This window comes from Giraffa tippelskirchi, chromosome 11, assembly GCF_054371585.1.
Source record: "Giraffa tippelskirchi isolate mGirTip1 chromosome 11, T2T-mGirTip1v1.2.pri, whole genome shotgun sequence".
NCBI lineage: Eukaryota > Metazoa > Chordata > Mammalia > Artiodactyla > Giraffidae > Giraffa > Giraffa tippelskirchi.
In genome coordinates, this window is record NC_137285.1 from 122,581,369 (window position 1) to 122,603,030 (window position 21,662).

At 46.6% G+C, this 21,662-nt stretch overlaps 1 protein-coding gene across 19 annotated transcripts in view; it reads right to left on the minus strand.

Moving 5' to 3' along the window:
- Nucleotides 1-466: 466 nt before the first annotated feature.
- STIM1 (stromal interaction molecule 1) overlaps nucleotides 467-21,662 on the minus strand; it is a 192,344-nt gene continuing 171,148 nt past the window's right edge. For 6 of the 19 annotated variants that reach the window (XM_081539275.1, XM_081539276.1, XM_081539277.1 and 3 more), the window contains 7 exons: nucleotides 20,586-20,763; nucleotides 16,151-16,328; nucleotides 11,097-11,264; nucleotides 10,485-10,585; nucleotides 9,938-10,173; nucleotides 6,808-6,874; nucleotides 467-2,399 (listed from right to left, as the gene is read on the minus strand). In XM_081539275.1, the coding sequence (XP_081395401.1) occupies nucleotides 1,883-2,399; nucleotides 6,808-6,874; nucleotides 9,938-10,173; nucleotides 10,485-10,585; nucleotides 11,097-11,264; nucleotides 16,151-16,328; nucleotides 20,586-20,763 (1,445 nt within the window). In that variant the 3' untranslated portion in view covers nucleotides 467-1,882. Of the gene's footprint in view, nucleotides 2,400-4,599; nucleotides 4,637-6,471; nucleotides 6,875-7,270; nucleotides 8,148-8,670; nucleotides 8,764-9,937; nucleotides 10,196-10,484; nucleotides 10,607-11,096; nucleotides 11,265-16,150; nucleotides 16,329-20,585; nucleotides 20,764-21,662 lie in introns of those variants that run through there. The other 13 variants (XM_081539271.1, XM_081539272.1, XM_081539278.1 and 10 more) reach the window with 9 other exon arrangements.

A 21,662-nucleotide genomic window follows, 5' to 3' on the forward strand; every position in this document is an offset into this window, starting at 1 on the left:
TGGAGGGTTTGAACTACTGCAAGAATTACCAAATGTGACACAGAAACATGAAGGGAGTAAATGCTGTTGGGAAAAAAATAAGACTCCCTTGCCACAAATCTTCAACTTGTAAAAAGTGCAACACTTGCAAAGTGCAATAAAATGAGATATGCCTGTAATTCTAAAAGTCATAGGTGATCAGTGAAGCTATATGATAGACAGGATCAAATAGGCTAGAGGTAGGGTTGCCAGGTTAAGCTAATACAAATTTATCCCTAACATTTCATAGGACATAATTATATTTTAAAAAGTTATTTGTCTAATATTCAAATGTAACTGAGTATCCTGTATTTCATCTGATAACCCCACCAGAGAGTTTTGGATAAGTGTATCAGAGTTTCATTTTCCCTTGACAGAAATGTCCCTTCATCCTATCTGCTATGCCACAAAGCACAGAGAACACAATGAGAGTCAAAGCCAGCAGAGGTTAAAATCTCCTACATGCTTTATTGGACTTCAAAGAGTCTTATGAAATAACACAGAAAAACCCATGTGAGGTTGTCCAGGGGGTACAAGGCAGTCTGCAGCCTAGACCCTCCTAAGACCAGCCCCAGGTGCCCCCACCCCAGGCCCAAAATAGGATCCCAGAGTAAAGACGGCAGGGAGTGGGGCAGAGGGAAAATACCTTTACAGCCATAGCAAAAACAGGTAAGGGAGAGAGTTGTCTAGAGGGTGGGAAGGGTGAGGGGGAAGCGGTCACACAGCCACCTTGACCTACACCAGCTTCCTCAGCCACCCCCATCCCTAAACCGGCTGTGTCCTTGAGCCTCTGGCCCAGGCTATGCAGTAACATGAACACGGGTCTGACAGGGGGAGTATGTGGTGCAGGCACTTGGGAAATTCAGGAGATTTCATTTTTCAATTTTAAAATGTCTTTTGGTTCAAATGTAACACCCTGCCCAACAGCTTCGGGGCCCCATTAGAGCCCTCTATCATAGCTGAGGCTCCTATGGTTGGGGAGCTGACTGTCCTGAGCCTTAGGAGTAATGATGCTTGGGGAACATTTGGGCAGCATCTCTTACAGACAAACCCTCCTGCAGTGTGGGGCAGTGGGGATAAGAGAGAAGGTGTGGGTGAGAGAAGAGAGAAAAGGTGACTGCCTTGTAGCCCACATCTCTGGCTCCTGCTCATCCTCAGACTAGAAGTTGCTTCCAATCTATCCCTGAGCCTAGCCTCTCTTCAAAACTCAAGTGACTTTGTTCTCTGGGAATTGATTTTACTCCCCCATGGACCCCTGGAGTCCTAGTAAGCTCCAAGCCGAGGTTACCTCTGGCCCGCCACACTTCCAGAGAACAAACCTCAAATATTAGGTCCTAGGCCCCAGTCTGGGGCAAAGAGAACCATCGTCAGTGGCGGGATGGGGGGGTGCGGGGGGGGTGCGGGGGGTGGAAGAGACCTGAGGTACAGGTGTCAGAAGTTACTCCCCCTTTCTCCCCCACAAGCTGCTAGGGGAAGTTGGGGAGTGGTGGGAGGGAGAAGCCTGAAAGCAGGAGACAGAGAGTAACAAGAAACCAAACCTCAAAACTGGGACAGCAGAGACACGGAAGCTGAACCCCAGAGGTGGAGCTGGGAGCTGAGGGGACAGCAACTAAGACATGCACTGAAGTGGAGAGGGAGTGACAGCAGCAGCCCATGGTTGAGAGGGAGGCAGGCCATGGTGGTCAGTTAATAAATAATGTTGAAGGACCCAAGGATGTGGGAGGCAGGTATGTACAGTGCCCAGGCCCTGGAGCCAGCCCCTCCCAGGCCCTGTGCTGGGGGCCAGGTATCTTGGAAGGGAGGGGAGGGGAAGCAGAAGACCAGGGAAGGACAAGTTGTCCCACCACTGCCACCCCCATCCTGCCTACTTCTTAAGAGGCTTCTTAAAAATTTTGAGGGGAAACTTCTTCCGGCCTGGGCTGGAGTCTGTCTCCTCGCCTATGGAGCCATTATCCTCCTCAGCCGCAGCCTTCTTGCCAGCCAGGTGGGGGATACGTGTATTTCGGCTAGCCTGGAGGGCTCGGCTGTCCCCAGCTGGAGATGGTGTGTCTGGGTCTGGGGGACTTGGGCTGTGAGAACGGGAAGAATCCAAATGTGGAGAACCACTAGGTAGGGCCGGGGAACTCAGCTCCATCAGGCTGTGGGCCTTGTCCAGCCCGTGGTTCAGCGCCAGCAGTGCTTTCTTGGCCAGGGCAGGGCTGTCAGGCAGTTTCTCCACCAGAGAGCCAGGGTGGACCCCCTCAATCAGCCGGTGGCTGCCATTGGAGGTCATGGCACTGAGAGCCTCATCTGCAGCACGGATCATCTGAGGAGGCTTGGGGGCCAGACGCTGGCGGTCACTCATATGGAGGGAGGACTCCGAATCGGAATGGGTCAAATCCCTGCAAGACAGGTCAGAAAGGAAGAAAGGGACACACAGAGGATGGGGGGCAGGGGGGAATTTGAAGAGGAGAGAGGGACCACGTAGGAAGACAAGAGCAGGGTAGGAAAATGGGGATGGAGAGAGAGGCAGGAGAGAGAAAATAGGGTGACCAGCAGGTGGGAGAGGGAAGAATGGGAAACAGGGAAGTTGACATGGCACAAGAGAGGAGGTAGGAATAGGGAAAAAGGATAGATTGGAGAAGAGATAAGGAGAAAAGAGTAATATGGGGGGGGGCATGGGGAACAAAAGGAGAAGCAGGTAGAAATACAGAGGACCAAGGGAAAGAAAAAAAAAGAGGGAAAAGTGATGGAGAGAAGAGAGAGATAAGAAGCAAAAACAAACGTCATTATACCATTATCTCTCTGGCTAAGGGCTTTCTAAGGTCTGGGCCCCACCCCTGATGAACAGCCAGGCCTTAAACTGATGCAGCCTTAAGGCTTCAGTGCTACAGGCATCCTCCTCAGCAAAATCTCTGCTTCCAGAGCTGGTTAGACTTCTTAGGACTCAACCCTAAGCTAACATACATAACTCCTGTCCCACCTGGGGACACATCCAGTCTGGGCCAGGCCCCGAGGAACAGGGAAACATGCAATCAGTGGCCCTGACCCAGACTGGGGAGAAAAAGACTATAACAGCCTTGCAAACAACCCCTCATCCCCCAGAAAGGCCAAGATGCTGCCTCTTCCAACCCTCTCAGGATTCAAAGAAGGTCACAGAGAAGTGTTTTGGAGTTCAAAGTTGGCTGGCAGTAGGAAGACTGGGGTCTTTTTCAGAGCTCTGCTGACAGGGAGAATGTATGGAGGTGCAGAAAGACAAGATGTTGGCCTTTAAGGAGCAGTGGTTCAGAAGAGCTGCCCACTGGAAGTCCTAAGGTCTATGCCTGAGACTTGCTGTGTGACCTTGGACAAGTCATATAACCTTGCTGGTCCTCAATTTTGGCCAAATGACGATAACATCATTTTGCAAGACTGTTTAGAGGCCCAAGTATGTTGGCAAAGCACTTGAAAATGTAGAAAGAATTGTGGGAATGAAGATGATGAGGCCAGTCAAGCAGGAAGACCCTTCCATGGGCCACTCACAAGAGGCTTCTTTGCAAGGCTGAGCTATGGGGACATGGCATTGCACACTGGACATGCACACAGAGGTGGTCCATCATAGTCGAGACCCTTTAAAGGGCTGGCTATTCCTAAGAAGACCATGAACTAATTCTGGATGCCACTCCTCCTGCCTTACAGACAAAAAGGTAGATACAGGAGTCCCCTGCCAAAACTTTAATCCTTCCACTTTCCCAGAGGCCCTAGAGCCCATGGCAGAGGCAGAGGAGAGGGCTAAGGGAAATGTTTAAACATCCACATCAGAAAACTAAAGGGAAAGGGTCATGAGTGGGAGGGGAGAGGACAGCACAGCAGGACCTGGAAAGGAGAAGGCTGTGGGTAAAAAATTAGGGAGGGCACCAGGTTCCAAAAACAGGCAAAAGCAGGAGGCTGGCTAATAGTTATTATAGGTTTAATTCTCAGTTGGAAACAATTAACCAAGCAGCCACTCTGTGGGCCAGTACCTTCCTAGAGACATGGAACAGCAGAGAACAATCTCAACTCCAACTTCCATTCCAAATACTGTTCCAGCCACCTACTCTAGTACTTTACCAAGTGTCTCCCATTTGCTTCCATATTTCTGATGGTGCCCTCTCTTCTATCTAAATGTGTCCTTGTTTCTCTAAGTCCCAAGAGGATCCTCTCCATATCCTGCCTTTTCCACACAGATATGAACCTCTGAGCAAGGTGCCAAGGAAATTCTGGGGAGCAGTCACACTGGGACAAGGGGCCTTCTAGACCGAGGAGGTGAGAATTCTAGGAGACTGCCTTTTCAATGACAAGGAAGGAAGAGAGGTCAAGAGGTTGGGGTCCACTCAGACTCACTCCTCCTGGCCTATTGCCCTACTTGGTCGTGATTCCCAGCCCTCCATGCCTCCATCATCAACAAAAGCTGAGACTTCCAAAGCAAGAAAAGAACCTAGGAGGAAGCCTGGGTGGACATGTGAGGGAAAGGGCCCACTGAGCAAGCTCACTTTCCCTCTCTGAATCTCTGAGACAATCCAGGTCAGGGGTGTCCCTCCCCAAAGGCTGGGCTGCCTTGGGCTCCCGTCCCAAGCTACTAACCTTACTAGAGAGCCTGTTTGCCTTTAGAGATGATCCTCTGATGCATGGTGTGAAAGAAAATTCAGTAGTGAACAGGCCAGGCAGATGCAGGTACTTCTCCCCTCCCCCACCCCACTGCCCTCAGCCTGGGCCTTTGAGCATGAGATTCACAGCATCCTCTAGTACCCCCAAACCACTTTGATCCTGCCCATCTGTACTGGGAAGGGCAGTCTCCCTGCCTAGGCTTCTGGATGAAAATGAGGATGAGGATGAAAATGAGCAACTCTGCTGAGTGATAACACTAGGAAAGGCTGTCCTTTTGTGAAAGAGAAAGGAACAGACTTCAAGGATAACCATCCAGAGGTCCGAGGGGCAGAGCTAGAAAGACTGGTGTCCAGAGTGACGCAGGACCAAAAGGAAGCAACAAGGTAAGCTGCAGCTCAGAGGCCAGGACTAAACCGTGGTCACAACTTCAGAGATGAGAGGTGCTTTCTGAAGATCTTTCTGAGGGTCCTCTAAGCTTGTTCAGGCAGGGTCAAGGCTACTATCTCTTACCGTAGCCTGTCACCTTGAGGTGTGAGCAGGGCAAGTCCCTGCAGCTGCCAGACCAGGCTGTGGGAGAAAGCCTGTCATCAGTTCTTACACAGTTTACTTACTGAGACCTTGTGGAAGCACAAACATAACTAACAGAACATCCTGGAATGGAAAGCCAAGTCCTAGTCTGTGTTCTGCTTCTAATTAGCTTTGGGACCTGGGGAAAATTACTTAACCTGCAGAATCTTAACTCCTTCTCTGAACAGGAGTGTTTTTATGCCTACCTGACATAAACCTAGCTTGTCCAAAATCCTTAAATCTGTTTCCTCCTCCCTTCTGAAGAGTAATTTTATGAAGGGTACTACAGTTTTCCTGTCACCCAAGCTAGAAACCTGGACATCATCCTAGACGCCTCCTCCTCCACCCCTCAAAGTCAGTTACCAAATTAATATTCTTGTTTTTACCCCAAAACCTCATTACCTCCCCTGGTGGCCTACTGCAGTGACTTCCAAGTTCCTCTAGTCTCTCCGTTCTTTCCTTTATACAGGCTATAAAATGTTATTTCTAAAATGCAAATATGACCAGTTCATTTCGTTCTCAAAGCCCCTTTGCAGTTCTGCGTCTCTTAAAGGGTAATGGCCAAAGCTCCTAACCTTTCAGAGCCCTGCATCATTCTAGCCTCCTTTGCTACCCTGTCCCATCAACACATAGCTAATGTTCTAACCACACATAGATCAGATCCTCGTGAACCTCCAAGCCTATATATGTGTTCCCTGTGCCTAGAATACCCAATCTTCTTTTCCTGCACACAGGGTGTTGGCACAAATGTCATCTCTTTCGTGAAGCATTCCACCCAGGTTCACACTGTTAGTTATTCCCTCTTCAACACCCCATAGCACTTATCAACTGTTCCAGAATCATTTATGTACCTCCCCCAGACCAGACCATAATTCTTGATGGCTGGGATTGTATCTTATCATCTACGAATCCCCACGCCCAGCAGAGTCTGGCAGAGAGTAGGTATCCATAAATGTTTGTTGAGGGGATAAAGGAAGTGAGGACTCCACTGAGATAACAGATGTGAAAGTTTAGGCCAAAGTGCTATAGGACCGTGAGGGAGGGGGTCTGTTACTCATTTTTAGAGTCAGCAAACCCCAAGGACAGAAGGCAAGAAAGATGTAGGGCATTAGGCTGATCTCAAGGAGGGGTCCCAGGCTGGGAAAAGACAGGACAAGGAGAAGGTACCCCATTGCACAGCCCCCACAGCCCACCAAGCAGCAGCCAGCAGGCAAAGGCCAAGGTAAAGGCAGCAGAGAGGCACGGACGGGAAAAAGGGGAGAGAAGAGAGACAGCTGATACCCCAAGCTCTCTGAGTGCCAAGGCATCACAGCGGTGCTGTCAAAAGGGGGTGGGTCAGGATAAGGCTCCATCTGGAGGAAATAGGAAGTGCTGTGGTGGTAATAGACAGGGTGGACATGGACGGTGGTGATGGAGGTGGTGGTGGTGGTAGTGGTGGTAGTGGTGGTGGTGGTGGTGGTGGTGGTGGTGGCAGAGGAGCAGGAAGAAGAAGCAGAGGCAGGTGGAGCGCTGGTCCCGAGGCCTTCAGAACTGAAAGACTGTCCAGATGAAAGGCTGCGCATTCGCCGCAGAGAGACCCGGCTTGTCAAGAAGTGGCCAGCCTCGCCCTCTACCAACCTCTGAGACCCCAGGCCATGCTGCGGCTCCGTCAGGCGCTGCCGGACACTGCTCTGCAGGCTGGGAGCTGCAAGGAGAGAGAAAGAAGAGAGTGTAAGGAAGGGCCACCTGCTCTGGGCTGGCTGGGAAGCAAGTTTGCCTATGGAGAGATGCTTGCTGGAGACCACTCTGGGTCTTCGGTGCTCAGTCTGGAGAATGGGGCACCTCCTCCCAAGAACCTCCCACAAGGGATCCTAAAGGAGGGGCCAGTTGAAAATGAAGTGCCCAGGTCAATTTCGATGGCAATTCCAATGGAAGGAGACCTAGGGCCAACATTACTAGGAAGGGAGATGGTAAGGCAGTTAGTGGGAGGACACAGGCAGGACAGGGTAGGACAGGGGTTTGGGACAAGGTCCGGGACGGCACAAAGAACCAGCCTTTTTAGCAAGCCAAAGTCGGGAAATATTCACAGTTCGGAAAAGGATTTATACATAAACATGTTCATCACACCTTTATTAATAATCATATGAAAGCAAAAATAAAGGTGGAATGACAGGAAAATGATAACAATCCAGTTACTGGAAGGTTATACAGCTATTAAAAATGCTACTAATGCGAATTCCCTGGTGCTCCAGTGGTTAGGACTTGACACTTTCACTGCCAGGACTCGGGTTCAACCCCTGGGAAACTAAGATCCCGTAAGACCTGCAGTGTGGCCCAAAAAAAGTGCTGCTTATGAGAAGACTTTTAAAACACAGAAAAAGGCCTATTAAAATGCTCAGGGGAAACAAAAGGATACAGATTTTCATGTACAAGGAATACAATACAATAGAATACAAAAGACAGGAGTTTGAAACCAGGTCTTTCTATTTCTGGCTGTGACCTTGAGTAACTTACTTCCCTATTTTAATTCCTAATTTATAAAATCCTGCAGAGTTGTCGTGAGGCTTCAAGATAATATTTTTAAAGTAACTGACACAGTCCATGGCACTCAGTAAATGAGAGTGGTTATCATTATCTTGACTACATAAAAAATTACTTAAAAATTCACAAACAAAAGACTGCTCAAATATAGTGGGAACTACAGGTGCCTTTTAAAGCCCATATTTACCCTTTTTACTTTCCAAACTTCCTCTAGTAAGCATTTACACAACAAAGAACCAGCTCTTGGATCAATGCTGCAAATCAGGCTCTTAGAAGATGGTGGCCACCATGCCAAGAGAAGGGGTATATGGGTACCGGGTAACTTAGAGACGTGCTAGAGCATTCCTCTTGGGCTCACTGCCAGCTCCAGTTGAAAATGGAATTCACACCTTTGTTTTTCTCCTCTGCCCTGATAGATGGGCCTCCCTGCCTTCTCCCTAAAGATGGGAGAAAGGGCCAGGTTACACGGATGGCAGAAGCCTTGGAAGGGCCACCAGGAAGAGAGCACAGTTCCACGGTGATGGAGAGCTAGTGAGGTAGGGCCTCTAATGGCTGGTGGCTTTCAAAACATGAAAGGGAGGCTTAAGGGGAAGAGGAAACGTGGAATAGGGATGGAGAAAGAGAGACAGAAGGGGAAGCAGAGAAAGAGAAAGGAGGAGGAGGCTCTCTCATTTCTTCTTTCCATCTCAGCCCAGCTAGATGAAGGGCCACTGGGACATCAGTGGAGCTGGGCTGAAAGGAGAAGCCGAAGCTTCCCATCACCACAGCTGTTCCCTCTCCAGGCCTCAGCTGAGCAGGCTGATTCTTCTCATCCCCGAACCCTTCCCTGAAGTTAGTAGGGACTGCAGTGAGGGAACAGGCAGGGGAGTGATGCAGGCAGGAGAAGGGGCCCGTGGGGTGGGTGTGCTGGTTTAATCCCCAAAGTCAGAAAAACAAAAGCCCCGAAGGGGCTCCTCAAACCCGGGTATTTCCAGAGGGACTGATCGTCTGAGCCGGCGGATGCTGAGCAGAGAGAGCGGTCACTGAACCTACGCCCCATCAGCCAGGCAGCATCTAGGGTCCAACAACCAGGCCGAAAGGAGAAGAGAATCGGATTCACTGAGGGCTTCACCCTGCCCCCGTGGGGTAAGGGAAGGGCCAGGGGCAAGGAGGGAGTGGCTCAGGGCTCATGAAGGTCCCTCCCAACCTGGAGAACACAGGAGTCTTTAGAGCAATACGTCAAAATCAAGTTCTACCTGCTAGTGACCTTAACCTTGTTGGGCCTTTGATGAAAGCCTTGCAAGGCATCAGTCCACAGAAAGAAGAGGCTTGGCCAGAGGCAAACTATGGCTGAAGAAACTTACAAAAACATCCAGCCTGATAAAAGATGTGGCTATCTCAAAGTGAGCCCCTAACCCAGCCCAGCTTTCTGCCATCCGCCCTGCATTCATGGTATATGGGCCCAGGACAAGAGCTTTTCCATAAAAGTCTATTCTGCTTATCTAGAAGAGACTCTGATCCAGAGAAAAATTCAGCGGGTCAGTAGGGGGTGTGTCCCTTCCTTCACTGAAGAATTCCCACAGAGTGCTGTCTCCCTTGACTCTGCTCTACTCAGCTCTCACCACTCACAGGGAGAATGGGGAGAGGGAAGACCCAGGACAGAGGTGGGGGGGGCGGCGATGGCTGAGTTCAGGTGGAAAGCTGGACATGCTTGTGCAGGAGATCCCTCCTGGACAAGAATGTCTTTCTGGCTTGGAGGATTTGGGGCTATGTCACTGTAAGGGACTATTGCTTCCTGGGGTCTCACATGAAAAAACAGAAAGAGACATCATTTATCTACTTAGCAATTAAAAATAAGGAATATAAAATTAAAACAAGTAAAAGCAACAGTCAAAAATGAATGCCATTTTTATGTTATGAACCACTAAAGGAGGTTATTTTTATAAAGGTAGACAGGAACAGAAGGGGGGAAGGAGAATGAAAGGATTAAAAAAACACAAAGAGTGAGGGAGACACACTTAACACAATAGACCCATAGGGCAGATGGAGCATATAGCAAGGGAAAACCACTAACAGGACAACTAGAAAGGAATACCTTGACGCAGGTTGTGCTTTATGAACCCAAGTAATGAGTTAAACCATCTTGGCTTCTGCCCCGTATCTGGCTTAAGCATGGCAGAGGCCGGCAGACTTCCCAATCTGCACATCAAAGCCTCCTTCCCTCGTCCCCACCCAAGAGGTCACCTACACTGCATGGACAAGGGTGACACAATCTCCTCATCCATGTCATCCACATCGTCAGTCATGATGAAGTGGGCGGGGTTGGGGCGCGTACTACCCATCCAGCTGGGGTCTATGTTGAGGGCAGCCACGAGGGAATGGATGCCGGGGTTATTGACAATCTGGAAGCCACAGAGGATCTCAATCTGTTGCCAGCGGTGCAGGCGCTCCCTCAGTGCTGCTGTCACCTCGCTCAGAGCTTGCCTGAAGACAGAAGAAAGAAAATGGAAGGCATGGGCTGGGCCTAAGCCCCAGGAGAAAGGAAGCATCTTCTCAGAGGAACAAGTTGCAGGGCCAGGGTGGGGGTGGGGGCCGGGGGGCAGTATGTGTATGTAAGAAACACACTTAAATCATAGACTTAAGAGCAATGTTTGAGGTAGTTAAGGGCTGGGGCAGGAGACCAGAGCTGTACCTCTTCCAGTGAAGAAACAGAATCGGGACTGGAGGCCCTGGACACCCTCCAACTCTGAGGATGGGATGGACATCGCCAGAGCTGGGCAGCAGGTGCGACTTACTTAGCTGTTAAGATTTTGTGATCCACATCATCCAGGGAAGAGCTGTGGGCCACATGGAAGGTGCCAAAGAGTGTGTTTCTCTTCTTTTTTATCTTCTCAGCCTGCAAAGATGAGGCCCTCAGCTTAAAAAGAGTAGGGAGCAGAGGTTGGAAAAATGAAAAACGTTATTTTGTGGCTGGCTCCCCCTCCTCCTAGCACAGTTTAGGCGGCACAAGAAAAAGGAAGAGAATATGGGAAAGAAAAATGGAAGCCAACGGGAGAGGAAAGAGTAGGGAAAGAAAAAAAACAGAAGCAATGAGAGGAGCCAAGGGACCCTGACTCCAGGAGGAGTCTGTCCCTGTGTCAGTCTGGGGCCAGCAGAGGCTTCCCTCTACCTGCCTCCACTTCATCTTTTCCAGAAGGCAGGTGGGAGTAGCCCTGTGCCCTCGTTCCCTTCTCCAGAAGCTTGAGGACATTCTTAGAAACTGTGCGTCAGGAAAAGAAACAAAACCCAACACCAGGATGTCTCTTTGTCCAACAGAGGGATATAGAGAGGCAGAGAGGAGGAAAAGGGGCAAGTGAAGGGGGTTGGGCAGGGAGGAGGGAAGAGCGCAGCAGGAGGGCAGGTCTCACCCCCTCCTTGGCCACCAGCAGCTGCTTCTCAGCATTTTGCTTCTTGATGTTGTAGTACTGCACCTCCACCTCATGGGTCAGCTGCAGCCACTTCTGAAGGGCCTCTGGAGCGTACCATGAGCTATGCGATTCCAGCTCCTTCTCTGCTTTCCTCAAGGCCTCCCGTACCTGTGAGCCAAGAGGATATGAGTCCTTACTGTTGCCAAGGCCCTCTCCAATGCCTCCGTGTGATACATCAGCCTTCTTTTCTTCCATCTCATCTAAGCTTCACCACTCTCACAAGAGGGAGAAAGGGCAAGGATTATTTTCTGTATTTTATATATAAGAAACCCAGCTTGGAGAAGGAAAGTAACCTACTCAAGGTCAACATATTTAGTGTCAGCCAGAAGTCAAATGGAGATTTTTCTTTCTTTCTTTCTTTTATTTATTTATTTTTTTTGCTGCCAGACTGGAGCATTCTTTTCTCACATATGAGTCACTTCTGGTCATACAGCCAACCTCAGCAATTTTCCCTGCTCTCATGAGGTAGAGGTTATCTCAGTGAATCCTCTTCTTTCTGAGAGATGGGGTCTGTTCTTGGACCCAAGACCTCACAATGTGGCAAAAGCACTTGGGTGGGAGTCTGGAAATCTGACCTGGTCCCTGGTCTGTCACTCAACTGGCTATGTGACCATGTGCTTCCTAAAGCAGATCTTGCTCAGTGTAAGGCCTTGCCCCAGGCAAATCCAAACTGTAAGCAAAGGGATGATCTCAGGAGAGAGTGAGCGCCCCATCCTGAGAGGTATGGAAACAGCTTATGTCAGAAAGACCTTCAAAATGATTGCTACTCCAGGGGGCAACTGGCCTGAACACTCTCCAAAGGCTCCTCTAGCCCAGAGACTTTGTGATTCCCTCATTGAGCAGGGTGGGTAGGCTGTAATGGGCACTCTCTACAAGGCAAGAGAACAACAAGCAAGATTACACCTAACGTGGGTATTGCCAACAGAGGCCAAGATCAGAAAGGACCAATGTGTAAGCAGACATCTCCTCACTGACTTCTAAGCAAGGAGCATAAAATGAAGCAGATGGCCACAAAGTACTGAAACATGAAAGGTCTGGAAAGTACTGTACATACAGAACCCATTATATATGCTGAATTCCTTCTATCTCACCCAGGCTACCAGTATAAACAATCCCCAACTCCCCCATCTGAACACTGACTTTTCACTGTTCAGAATCCCAGAGAAAGGGGATTGAGAGCAGTCTAATGTCCAACTTTAGCCCATGAGGAAGTATCCCACAGCAGGTCTGGGGTCCTCCCCTGAGCCTAACATAGACCAGGAAGGAGGGCCTTAGCTAAGGACAAAACACAAGCTTCCTTGGCTTTTTGTTCCTTGAAAAGGAAACTACAAAATAGCCCACTCCTGGCTTTATAGATTTAAAATGAGCGACTAATACACTGAGTCTGGAAATGTAGGATCAAGTTCTACATTAAAAGCGTTGAAGGAATGGGATCAGCTAAAGGGAGAATGGAGAGAGAAGAGAGAGCAAGTAGAAGGAAGTATGACAGTTGGGGAGGCACATGAAAGAGCTGGTCAAACACGCTCAAAAATTGTGTAATGAGAGAAACAATTACAAAACAGGGAACAAGGGAATCAGAGGTAAAGAGATAGAGACAGACACACCCATTTTCTTTATTGAGCATTTACTGCACTCTGGGGCTGTGCAAGAGAATAGGTAGCTAGGCCAAAGAGTGGAATAAAATCTCCCATAATGTCACAATGCTTAGGAGACAAGGCATTGCAAGAAAGAAGGGATCTGCCTCAAGCACACAGCCAGTCCTCTCCTCAAGAGAGCTGCAAAACTTTAAAGTTATGAGGAGCAGGAGGCCAAAGAGCTAACTTAAAAACATCCAAGGGGCAGAAATGAAATCTCATAGTCATTCAGGACTGGGGAGAAATAAATTCATCAGATCTCAATAAAAAGTCAGGAAGCGGCATGCCTAAACACAGGGACAAATGAGGCTTGGACCAACTCTTACTAAACTACAATCCAGTTCCAACACATTTCAGTCTCTCATTGGCTTGAGGTGACCAGATCCTCACCCAGCATACCTAACTAAACCCCATATCTGATGGAAGATGAAAATCAACTGTGGCCTCTATTATTCTTTATGCACACTATCGAACATTTACTAAATTACTAGACATGAGAAGAGGCAGGCAAATAGAAGTAACAATCAAGAGGAAAAACAAGCAGTGCCACAAATGATCCAGATGTTAAGAGTTACCCATCAAGGACTTTAAGACAACTATGTCTAAAATGTTAAAGAAAAATATGGGAAAATTCTGGACAAGGAACAGAATCAATAAAAGAGAAAAATGAGCATTCTAGAAAAATACATTATCTGAGAGTAGGATTCCACTGTATGAGCTAAATACCACAATGTTCTTGGCAAAATACAGGATTAGGGAACTCAAAGACAGATTAATATAAAATAACCAAACCAAAGCACAGAGGGAGGGAAAAAGGAACAGAACAAAGCATAAGAGACATGTGGAATAGAGTTAAAAGGTCTAACATAAATACTGGATACCCAGAAGGAGAGGCGAGAATGGAGCAGAAGCAACATATGAACACTGCAGAGAATGTATATTCTGCAATTGTTGGGTGAAATGCTCTATATGCAGCAATGAGGTCAAATTGATCAATCATGTTTAAATTTTTATATCCTTACTGATACTTTTGGCTGCTTATTATTGGGAGAGGGATGATAAAAATCTCTAACTTTGATTATGAATTTGTCTATTATCCTTTTAGTTTTTTTTAACTTTTGCTTTATATATATATTTATTTATTTATTATTTATTTATACATATATTTTAAACTATATTATTAGGTGTATCCAAATTAAAAGTTGTTATATATTACTGTTTAATTCACACATTTATCTTACATGAAATGTCCATTTTTATCTCTAGTAATACTTTTTTCTCTAAGTCTATTTTGTCTGACATTAATATAGCTACCCCTGCTTTATTTCCCTTAGTGTTTATCATATATTAATATCTTTTCTCATCTTTTTACTTTTAACCATTTTGTATCCTTATTTCTAAAGCATGTCTGTTGTAAACAGCATATAGTTGGGTTTTGTTTTTTATCCAGTCTGACACTCTTTGCCTTTTAATTGTTTTCTGTAGTCTGCTTACATCATCCAAGTTTCAACATATTTGAAAGGACTGGAACCTGTGGCCAAAGCACATGTTCTCTGAACACAGCAAAGTTAAACTGGAAATCAATGAGAAAGATAAACAGAAAAGTCCCCAAGTGTTTGACAATTAGGCAACACACTTTTATATAACTATGGGTCAAAAAGAAATAACAATGGAAGTTAGGAAATGTTTTTAACTGAATGTGATAATGAAAATATGAAATATCAAAATTTAGTAAATGCAGCTAAAGCAGTACTGATGTCTGGAATTTATAGCTCTAAATGCATGTATTAGAAAAGATTAAAGGTTTAAAATCTATAATGCAATCTTCTATTTCACAGCTAGAAAAATAAGAGCAAGTTTAAAAAAAAAATTTAAGTGCAAGACTTCTATACTGAAAATTACAAAACACTGTTGAAAGAAAATTTAAAAGACCTAAATAGGTGACATGATAAAATGTCAACTCCCCCCCACATTAATCTATAGATTCAATGTAAAAACAGTAACAATCCCAGCAGACCATACTGTAACTAGCCAACACAGAAACAAGAAGAACCTAAAATAGCGTAGGCCATTCTGCAGAAGGACAAGCTGGAGAACCCCAATGCCAGTTATCAAGACTTGCTGTAAAACAATGTGAGGTAAAGATAGACAAATAGACCACAGAACAGAGTATCTACCTAGGAAAATATTAATCTGAAATAAGTCATCTTCCTAAATGTGAAAAGTAAAACAATAAAGCTTCTAGAGAAAAATTTAGGAAAATATCTTGGAGTTAGGGAAACATTTCATAAACAGGCTACAAAAAAGCACCAACCATTAATAAAAAAAGATGGACTAACTGGTCTTCGTTAAAATCAAGAACATCTGCTCATTAAGACACAACTAAGATAGCAAAAGAGCAAGCCACAGTCAGGGAGAAAATATTTGCAATATATATGTATATATATTACATCTATTTTAAAACTCTTACAAATAAATTAATAAAAAATACAACCCAATTTTTTAAATTAGAAGATTCCCAAATAAAGTCATCAATACATTTATAAAAAGGTATTCAATATTATTGGTCAATAGGAAAATTAAAATTAAAATCACAATAAGATACCATTACATCCATATCATAATGTATAAAATGAAAATGCCTAAAAATACTGAGGCTGTAGCTCAACTAGAACTCTCACGCTATCACTGGTGGCAGTACAGATTGGTACAATCATTTTGGAAAATCGCCAATTTCTGAAAACTAAATTTATGAATGCCCTGTTACATATCCAAAAGAAATAAGTGATGCCCACAAAGAAGTTTAAAAAAAATGCAAACAACCCAAATGTCTATCAATAGGAGAATGGATAAATAATTTATAGTATATCCATACAATGGATTAACACTCAGCAATAGAAATAAACTAATTATCACTACATGCAATAATATGGTTGCCTCTCACAGACATAATGTTCAATGAAAGAAAGCAAACACAAAAGAATACATATTGTATAATGCTATTTCCATGATGTTAAAAATCAGGTGAAGCTAATCTGGTTTAGAGGTTATGACTGTAGTTACCTTTTGGGTGGAGTATTGACAGGGAGAAAGGGGAAGCAAAAGTGAGCCCTCTGAGTGCTTACGAGATTCTGTACCTTGATGTGGATGGTGGTTACACAGGTACATGCGTATGTAAAGCGTGCCAGGTGTATACTTACGATCTGTATATGTAAATACCTCAACTAAAAAGGTATTCACTGTGCTTTCACAACCGTAGTGATCATTTTCGCAACTTTTCCACTACTCTTGACCAGACCTTTGGCTCCTGCCCTTTGACCCCAGCCCCTCGGGATGTCCAGGATTTGTAGACTTGCCTACCTGCTCCAACTCCTCCTCTGCATATTTCTGGCGGCTCCGCTCATTCTCCGTTCCCTCCCGCAGCTCCTTCAGCCTCTGGGCTTCCTGCTTGGCAAGGTTGATCTCATCGCGCAGCTTCTTCTCCAGGTGCACCTTTTCCACCTCCACTGTCCGGTGCTCCTCCTGGGCTTTGTGCAGCCTGGAGACAATGCAGGGAGCTGGAGAAGGCCAGGCAAGGCGGTGCCAGCTGACTTGCCATCAGGCATGGCATCCAAGAGGAAGATGAAGCCTCCAGCACTCAGAATATATTCCCCTTACTCTGCCACCTCCCTGGCCCTGGTGAGGCAGCTCAGGACCAACAGAAACCACGTCATTACCCTTCATCATTCTGCTGCCAGTAACAAAGGCTGTGAAGCCAAGGTTCCGGGGTATCTGAATCCTTCCTTCTAAAGTATCAGGGAGACAGTGAAGGACAAGAGAGCCTGGTGTGCTGCAGTCCATGGGATCGCAAAGAGTCAGACACGACTTATTGACTGAACAACAAGATGTCTCACATACTCAGATCATAACAACTACTATTTTACAAGGTCTTCCACATTTGTCCTCTCTGCAGATAATGATATATTGTACAGTTATCAGCCTGGGACAGGTATGGACACAAAGCCTTAGGAAACAAACGGCAGACAGAACTGAGACCAGAATTCTAATCTTTATGTGTTCAAATTGCACAGTTACTACCCTTATACCAAGGTATCTGGAAGGTGCAATCAATGTAGAATACCCTGCAACCTAGACCAAAGACCCAGGGAAAGCCTGATGGTGAAATATGCTGAGGGTGATAGTCATGGGGAGATTTAAGGAAGATGAGAAGGGAACTATTGAGCTGTACCTCTTGGACTCCTGAGTACCTAATTCCAAAAGCACAGAAACATGAAATTCATGCCAAAGGGGCTGGGCAGGATTTGGGGGAGCCCCTCGTGTCCCTGACCTTAAGTTCCCTTCCTAAGCACATTCCTTCTAAAGGACATCACTTACTAATGAAAATGTGCCCTTGGACCCACCCACACATTCCCTCTGTTTACTGACAAAATCCTTCATCCTCCAGCTAAGCTTCCTTCCTTCTTCCCTTTCTTTGCACTACATATCTATGTTTATTCATTCATTCCTTCACCTATTCCTTCACCTAGTACTTTAAGGTGTCTACTAAATGCCAAGCCCTGTGTGCCTGCTAGATATATGGAGATGAGTGAGAAGACTGTCCCTGCCACTGAGGTGCTCGTGGCCTAGTCCAATATAGACAAGTAAACAGATAGGTGCACACAGTGTGATAAGTTCTATAATAGAGAAATAAAGTGTTGGGTAGGCCCAAAGGATGGGATGATCAACTCTGCCTGAAAGGAGTAGGGAAAGGTGAGGCCTGGGTTAGACCCAGAAGAAAGAATAAGCATTAGCTGGTCCCTCTGGAAGAGGGAAAGGACGTAGCTACTGTCAGGTCTTCCTACCTTAGCAGGAACCACTGTGTTACAGGATAAGAGGGGAAAGGAAGAGGAAGAAAACAAGTGATATATGGCTTAGACTTGAGATACAGAAGAGGGAGGATAGGCTGCAGAACAAGTAGGGCCCACAGAAAAGAGCACTGACCACTGAGTTAATTAAGCAGGGAAACGGAAGAGGCAGAAACAGAACTGAACCTCTAACAAAATCCCAAGTCCAGATTTGTCAGTGACTGAAGCCTCAAAAGATGTGGTGACAAGTAAGGAGGGAAGAGGAAAAATGCCTAAGCTGCAAGCTTTCTGCAGACAAATTTCAGCCTTCTGTGCACTTTGTCCCTGGAGTGAAAAGGAATTGAACCTCATCAAGGCACTCAGCAGGTGGCGCTATGTGCGCAGCTAAAAACAAGTCAGGGGCGCCATTTCCAGCACAGTCTCCTTGCCCTGAATATCCTCCTTTATTGTACCCTCCCATGACTCAACTGCTTGAGATTAGAGATTCAATTCTTCACTGAAATATTATCCTCTCTGAAAGCAGCCTCTTCAGAAAAGTCTATGATATGCCTGTCTTCTTCATACAATAGGGAGTTCCTTTAAAAGTAGAATCAAAACTGACCCACTTTGGATGTAATAGAGATGAAGATCAATAAATACTACTGGATGAAGAAATGAGCTAATAAATGTACAATCAAGCCTGGGCCCACCCCGTCTCCTTCACAGAAGACTGAGCATCCTGAAGGCAGCAATCAGTTACCATCACAAGTAAGAAAAGCAGGCAGTCTGACCATAGCTCGGCTCCTCGCAGCTGTGTGACTGTGGACAAGTCTGTTCCCTGGACCAGGCCCGTTTCTTCCTTTTTGAATGAGACTCAAAATTCCTGCCTGCCTCAAAGAATTATCCTGAAACCCAGTGAAATCCTAACTGGAATGCACATGTAGCATTACATTTATTCACCTAAAGCATCAGGAACTCTGGAAAAAGCTCTTTGGTGACTGGCAAGGTAGGCGTGCCAAAGTAAGGAGGCACAAAGAGGCACATGGGCCCCTGTGTCAGAGAAGGATATGTGTGCACACAGGTGTGAGCCTGTCTTGGGTTGGGAGGAGTATGCCTTCGTTTCTCAAAGTGCCACAGTGGCCAGTTAGCTCTGGAGGCCTTGGGGAGCAGGGACGGCTGGGAGTTTAGTTTTATCCCCAAACTTGGAATGCCTCCTGCCTAGATTCTTTGCCTTTGGAATGAAAACAGTACATGTTTTTCAGACAAATGAAGAATGGGGACTGCCCACATAGCAGCATTTAGCCCCCAGTTGGAAAAGGGCCCGGGAACAAGGGGCCCAGCAAAGTAGCCAGGAATCAGCTCAAAGATAAAACTCCTCTTGCCTCCTAAAAGCCCATGGAAACGAATCTGCTAGGGCTGCCTTTACTGAGGCAGCACCCCGTGATTAAAGAAATTCCTAACTTACCACTTACTGACACTCACCCTCTCCGAGGCTTCATTTCTTCAACTCTAAAATTGGGATAACAATACCTACCTAAGAGGGTTGTGGTGATTACAAACAATAATGCTTAAATGTACTTAACAATATCCAGTTCTTAAGAAAACACTTCCCCATCCCTCCAAAGAAAATAGTATCTATCATTTAAAAGTAACAGAAAAGAGAGACTTCACTTCCTTTTCGTAGATTCCTGCAAAGACTTCCCAACAGGAGTCTCTAGGCTGTCAGAATCATTTTCTAACAAACACTCCTGAAGTAGGCCTCTCCTTTTCTCAAAATCAAAATGAAGCAAAAAAGTCAAATACCCACATTGATTCTCTATTGCCTTTTGCATCCTACTCACTTTTCCATGTGAGTCCGAAGGTACCAGGGATCTGGCCTCACTCAACCACAACTACCAGGTTAATCTTTCCTACCCATCTTTCAAGGCCACATCCTCAGACTCCACATCCACTCATCTCCTGCCTCTGTGCCATTCCAGTCCTTGGAGCCCTCTTCCCATAGGCTGGCACTGAGTCACTGCTCCTTCTTAAGCATGGGCTCTGTGGCCCAGGAGCAGTGACTTCCTTCCAATTACCCACACAGACCTGGTTCCTAGCTGTCAGGAAGTACTTAGGTCGGCTGGCTGACTGTCACCTTCCCTTCACAGCTAGATCTTCTACAGTAGTTTCTAAGCCATGCTTTATTCAAACAGAATCTCAGACTATCAGAGCTAAAATGTCCTGGTATGCTCCTAGTTCAACTCCTTTACATTAAAATATGTCCCAGAAAGGAAAGGGATTTACCCAGTCATACAACAGTGGGTGCTTCCCAGGTGGTGCTAGTGGTAAAGAATCCACCTGCCAACACAGGAGATGCAAGAGACATGGGTTCAATCCCTGGGTTGGGAAGATCCCCTGGAGTAGCAAATGGCACCCCATTCCAGAATTCTTGCCTGGAAGATTCCATGGGCAGAGGAGTCTGGCAGGTTACAGTCCATGGGCTGCAAAGAGTCAGACTGAGCACAGCACACATACAACAAGTGAGTACTCATGAGACTTAGATGCCATGCAAGACAGCATGAAAGGTATTAGGAAGACAGATTTGTGAGGTTTCTTTGGGAGACAGGGAAGGACAGTTAATTATGTCTACTTCTATGGAAAGGGAAGCAGTCAAGAGGTGGAATGGAGGACGGAATGACCCAGACAAGCCATCCAACCAGGGAAGCTCAAGACTTTCCAGCAGCTCCATACTTCTCCCTCTGAAGCTCCGGGGGGGAAAGGATAGAAATAAGCTTCTGCTCTGGGGAGGAACACTTGCCTGTGTGACTGGAATGGCAGGAACCTAGGCTTCGACGCGGGTTTGGGAGGATGACACAGCCTGGGCCGCCATGTCAGCAGGGTCTCGTGAGCCAGACGGCCCACATCTCAGGTGGAAACTGGAGGCTCCCGAGAGCTGGCAGCACCAAGGTCAGGGGGAAGGGACAGGGCCTTACCTTTCCTGAAGGTCATGTAGACTCTGCTCAGCTCGGTGTAGGCCCTCCAGGTCCTTCATCATCTTCTTCATGTGCTCCTTGGAGTAACGGTTCTGGATATAGGCAAACCAGCAGCCACCCACACCGATAACGATAGACACCACCAGCATGAAGTCCTTGAGGTGGTTATGGCGGGTCACTGCCAGAGAGGAAGGGCACAGTGAGTCAGGTTGCCCACTGCCTGCTCAGCCTCGCACACTCTGTGTCCCCTCCTCCACGAAGCCTTCCCACTCAGGAGGAATTGGTTTCTTAGATACACACTCACCACACTCTGCTTATTTTTCTGCCAAGGCCTAGTTTGGAAAGGATGAGAAACCTTAGAGCAATACAGGAAGCTCACTGGATCACACTTCCCTAATGTGCAGTGAAGAGCACTAGTGCCTCCTCAGTATATCCCAGCCATTCTGGGCTGCAGTGAGCCCACGTGCCCAGATGCAGTGGCTTCTACCTTACAAGGTAAGAAACACTAGGATACTACAGTAGGCAGAAGCAGGGTGGCTGGTACGGGTATAAGCAAAGTCAATTAAGCCTGAGGATTGGCTGTGGGGCTGAGGTTACTGTAGGAACTGGGTCTCCTAGACCACGAGGCTATCCTACATGCAAGGTACAAAGACTAAATCATACAGGGGTCTGCAAGTCTCATCTACAAAGAGCATTTCTATCTAGGCTGTGGTTCAACCAGAGACCAGGTAGAATAGGAGTAGCATCAGGATGTCCAGGAACAGAGGGACAGGTCTAGCTCCAGAGAACACCTGGCAGCTATTGGTGAAGTGCCAGGGCCCTGTCCACCAGCTGGGGTTCAAAGCAATGCTTTGCTCTGGAGAGAGCAAAACTGAAAAGCTAAATAAGGAATAACATCAGAAGATAAGAACAAACGCCATGTCCCAAGAACCGAGCTGACCAGAAGAGGGGCAGTCCTAGAGCCTGAGACTGGTCCTCAGTGTGCCAGACCTAGGCTCTGGGCCACAGCACAGAAGACTGAAAGAGATACCAAGAGGGAAAGAGGCTGCTATTGTACGCCCTGCCTGCATTGTACTC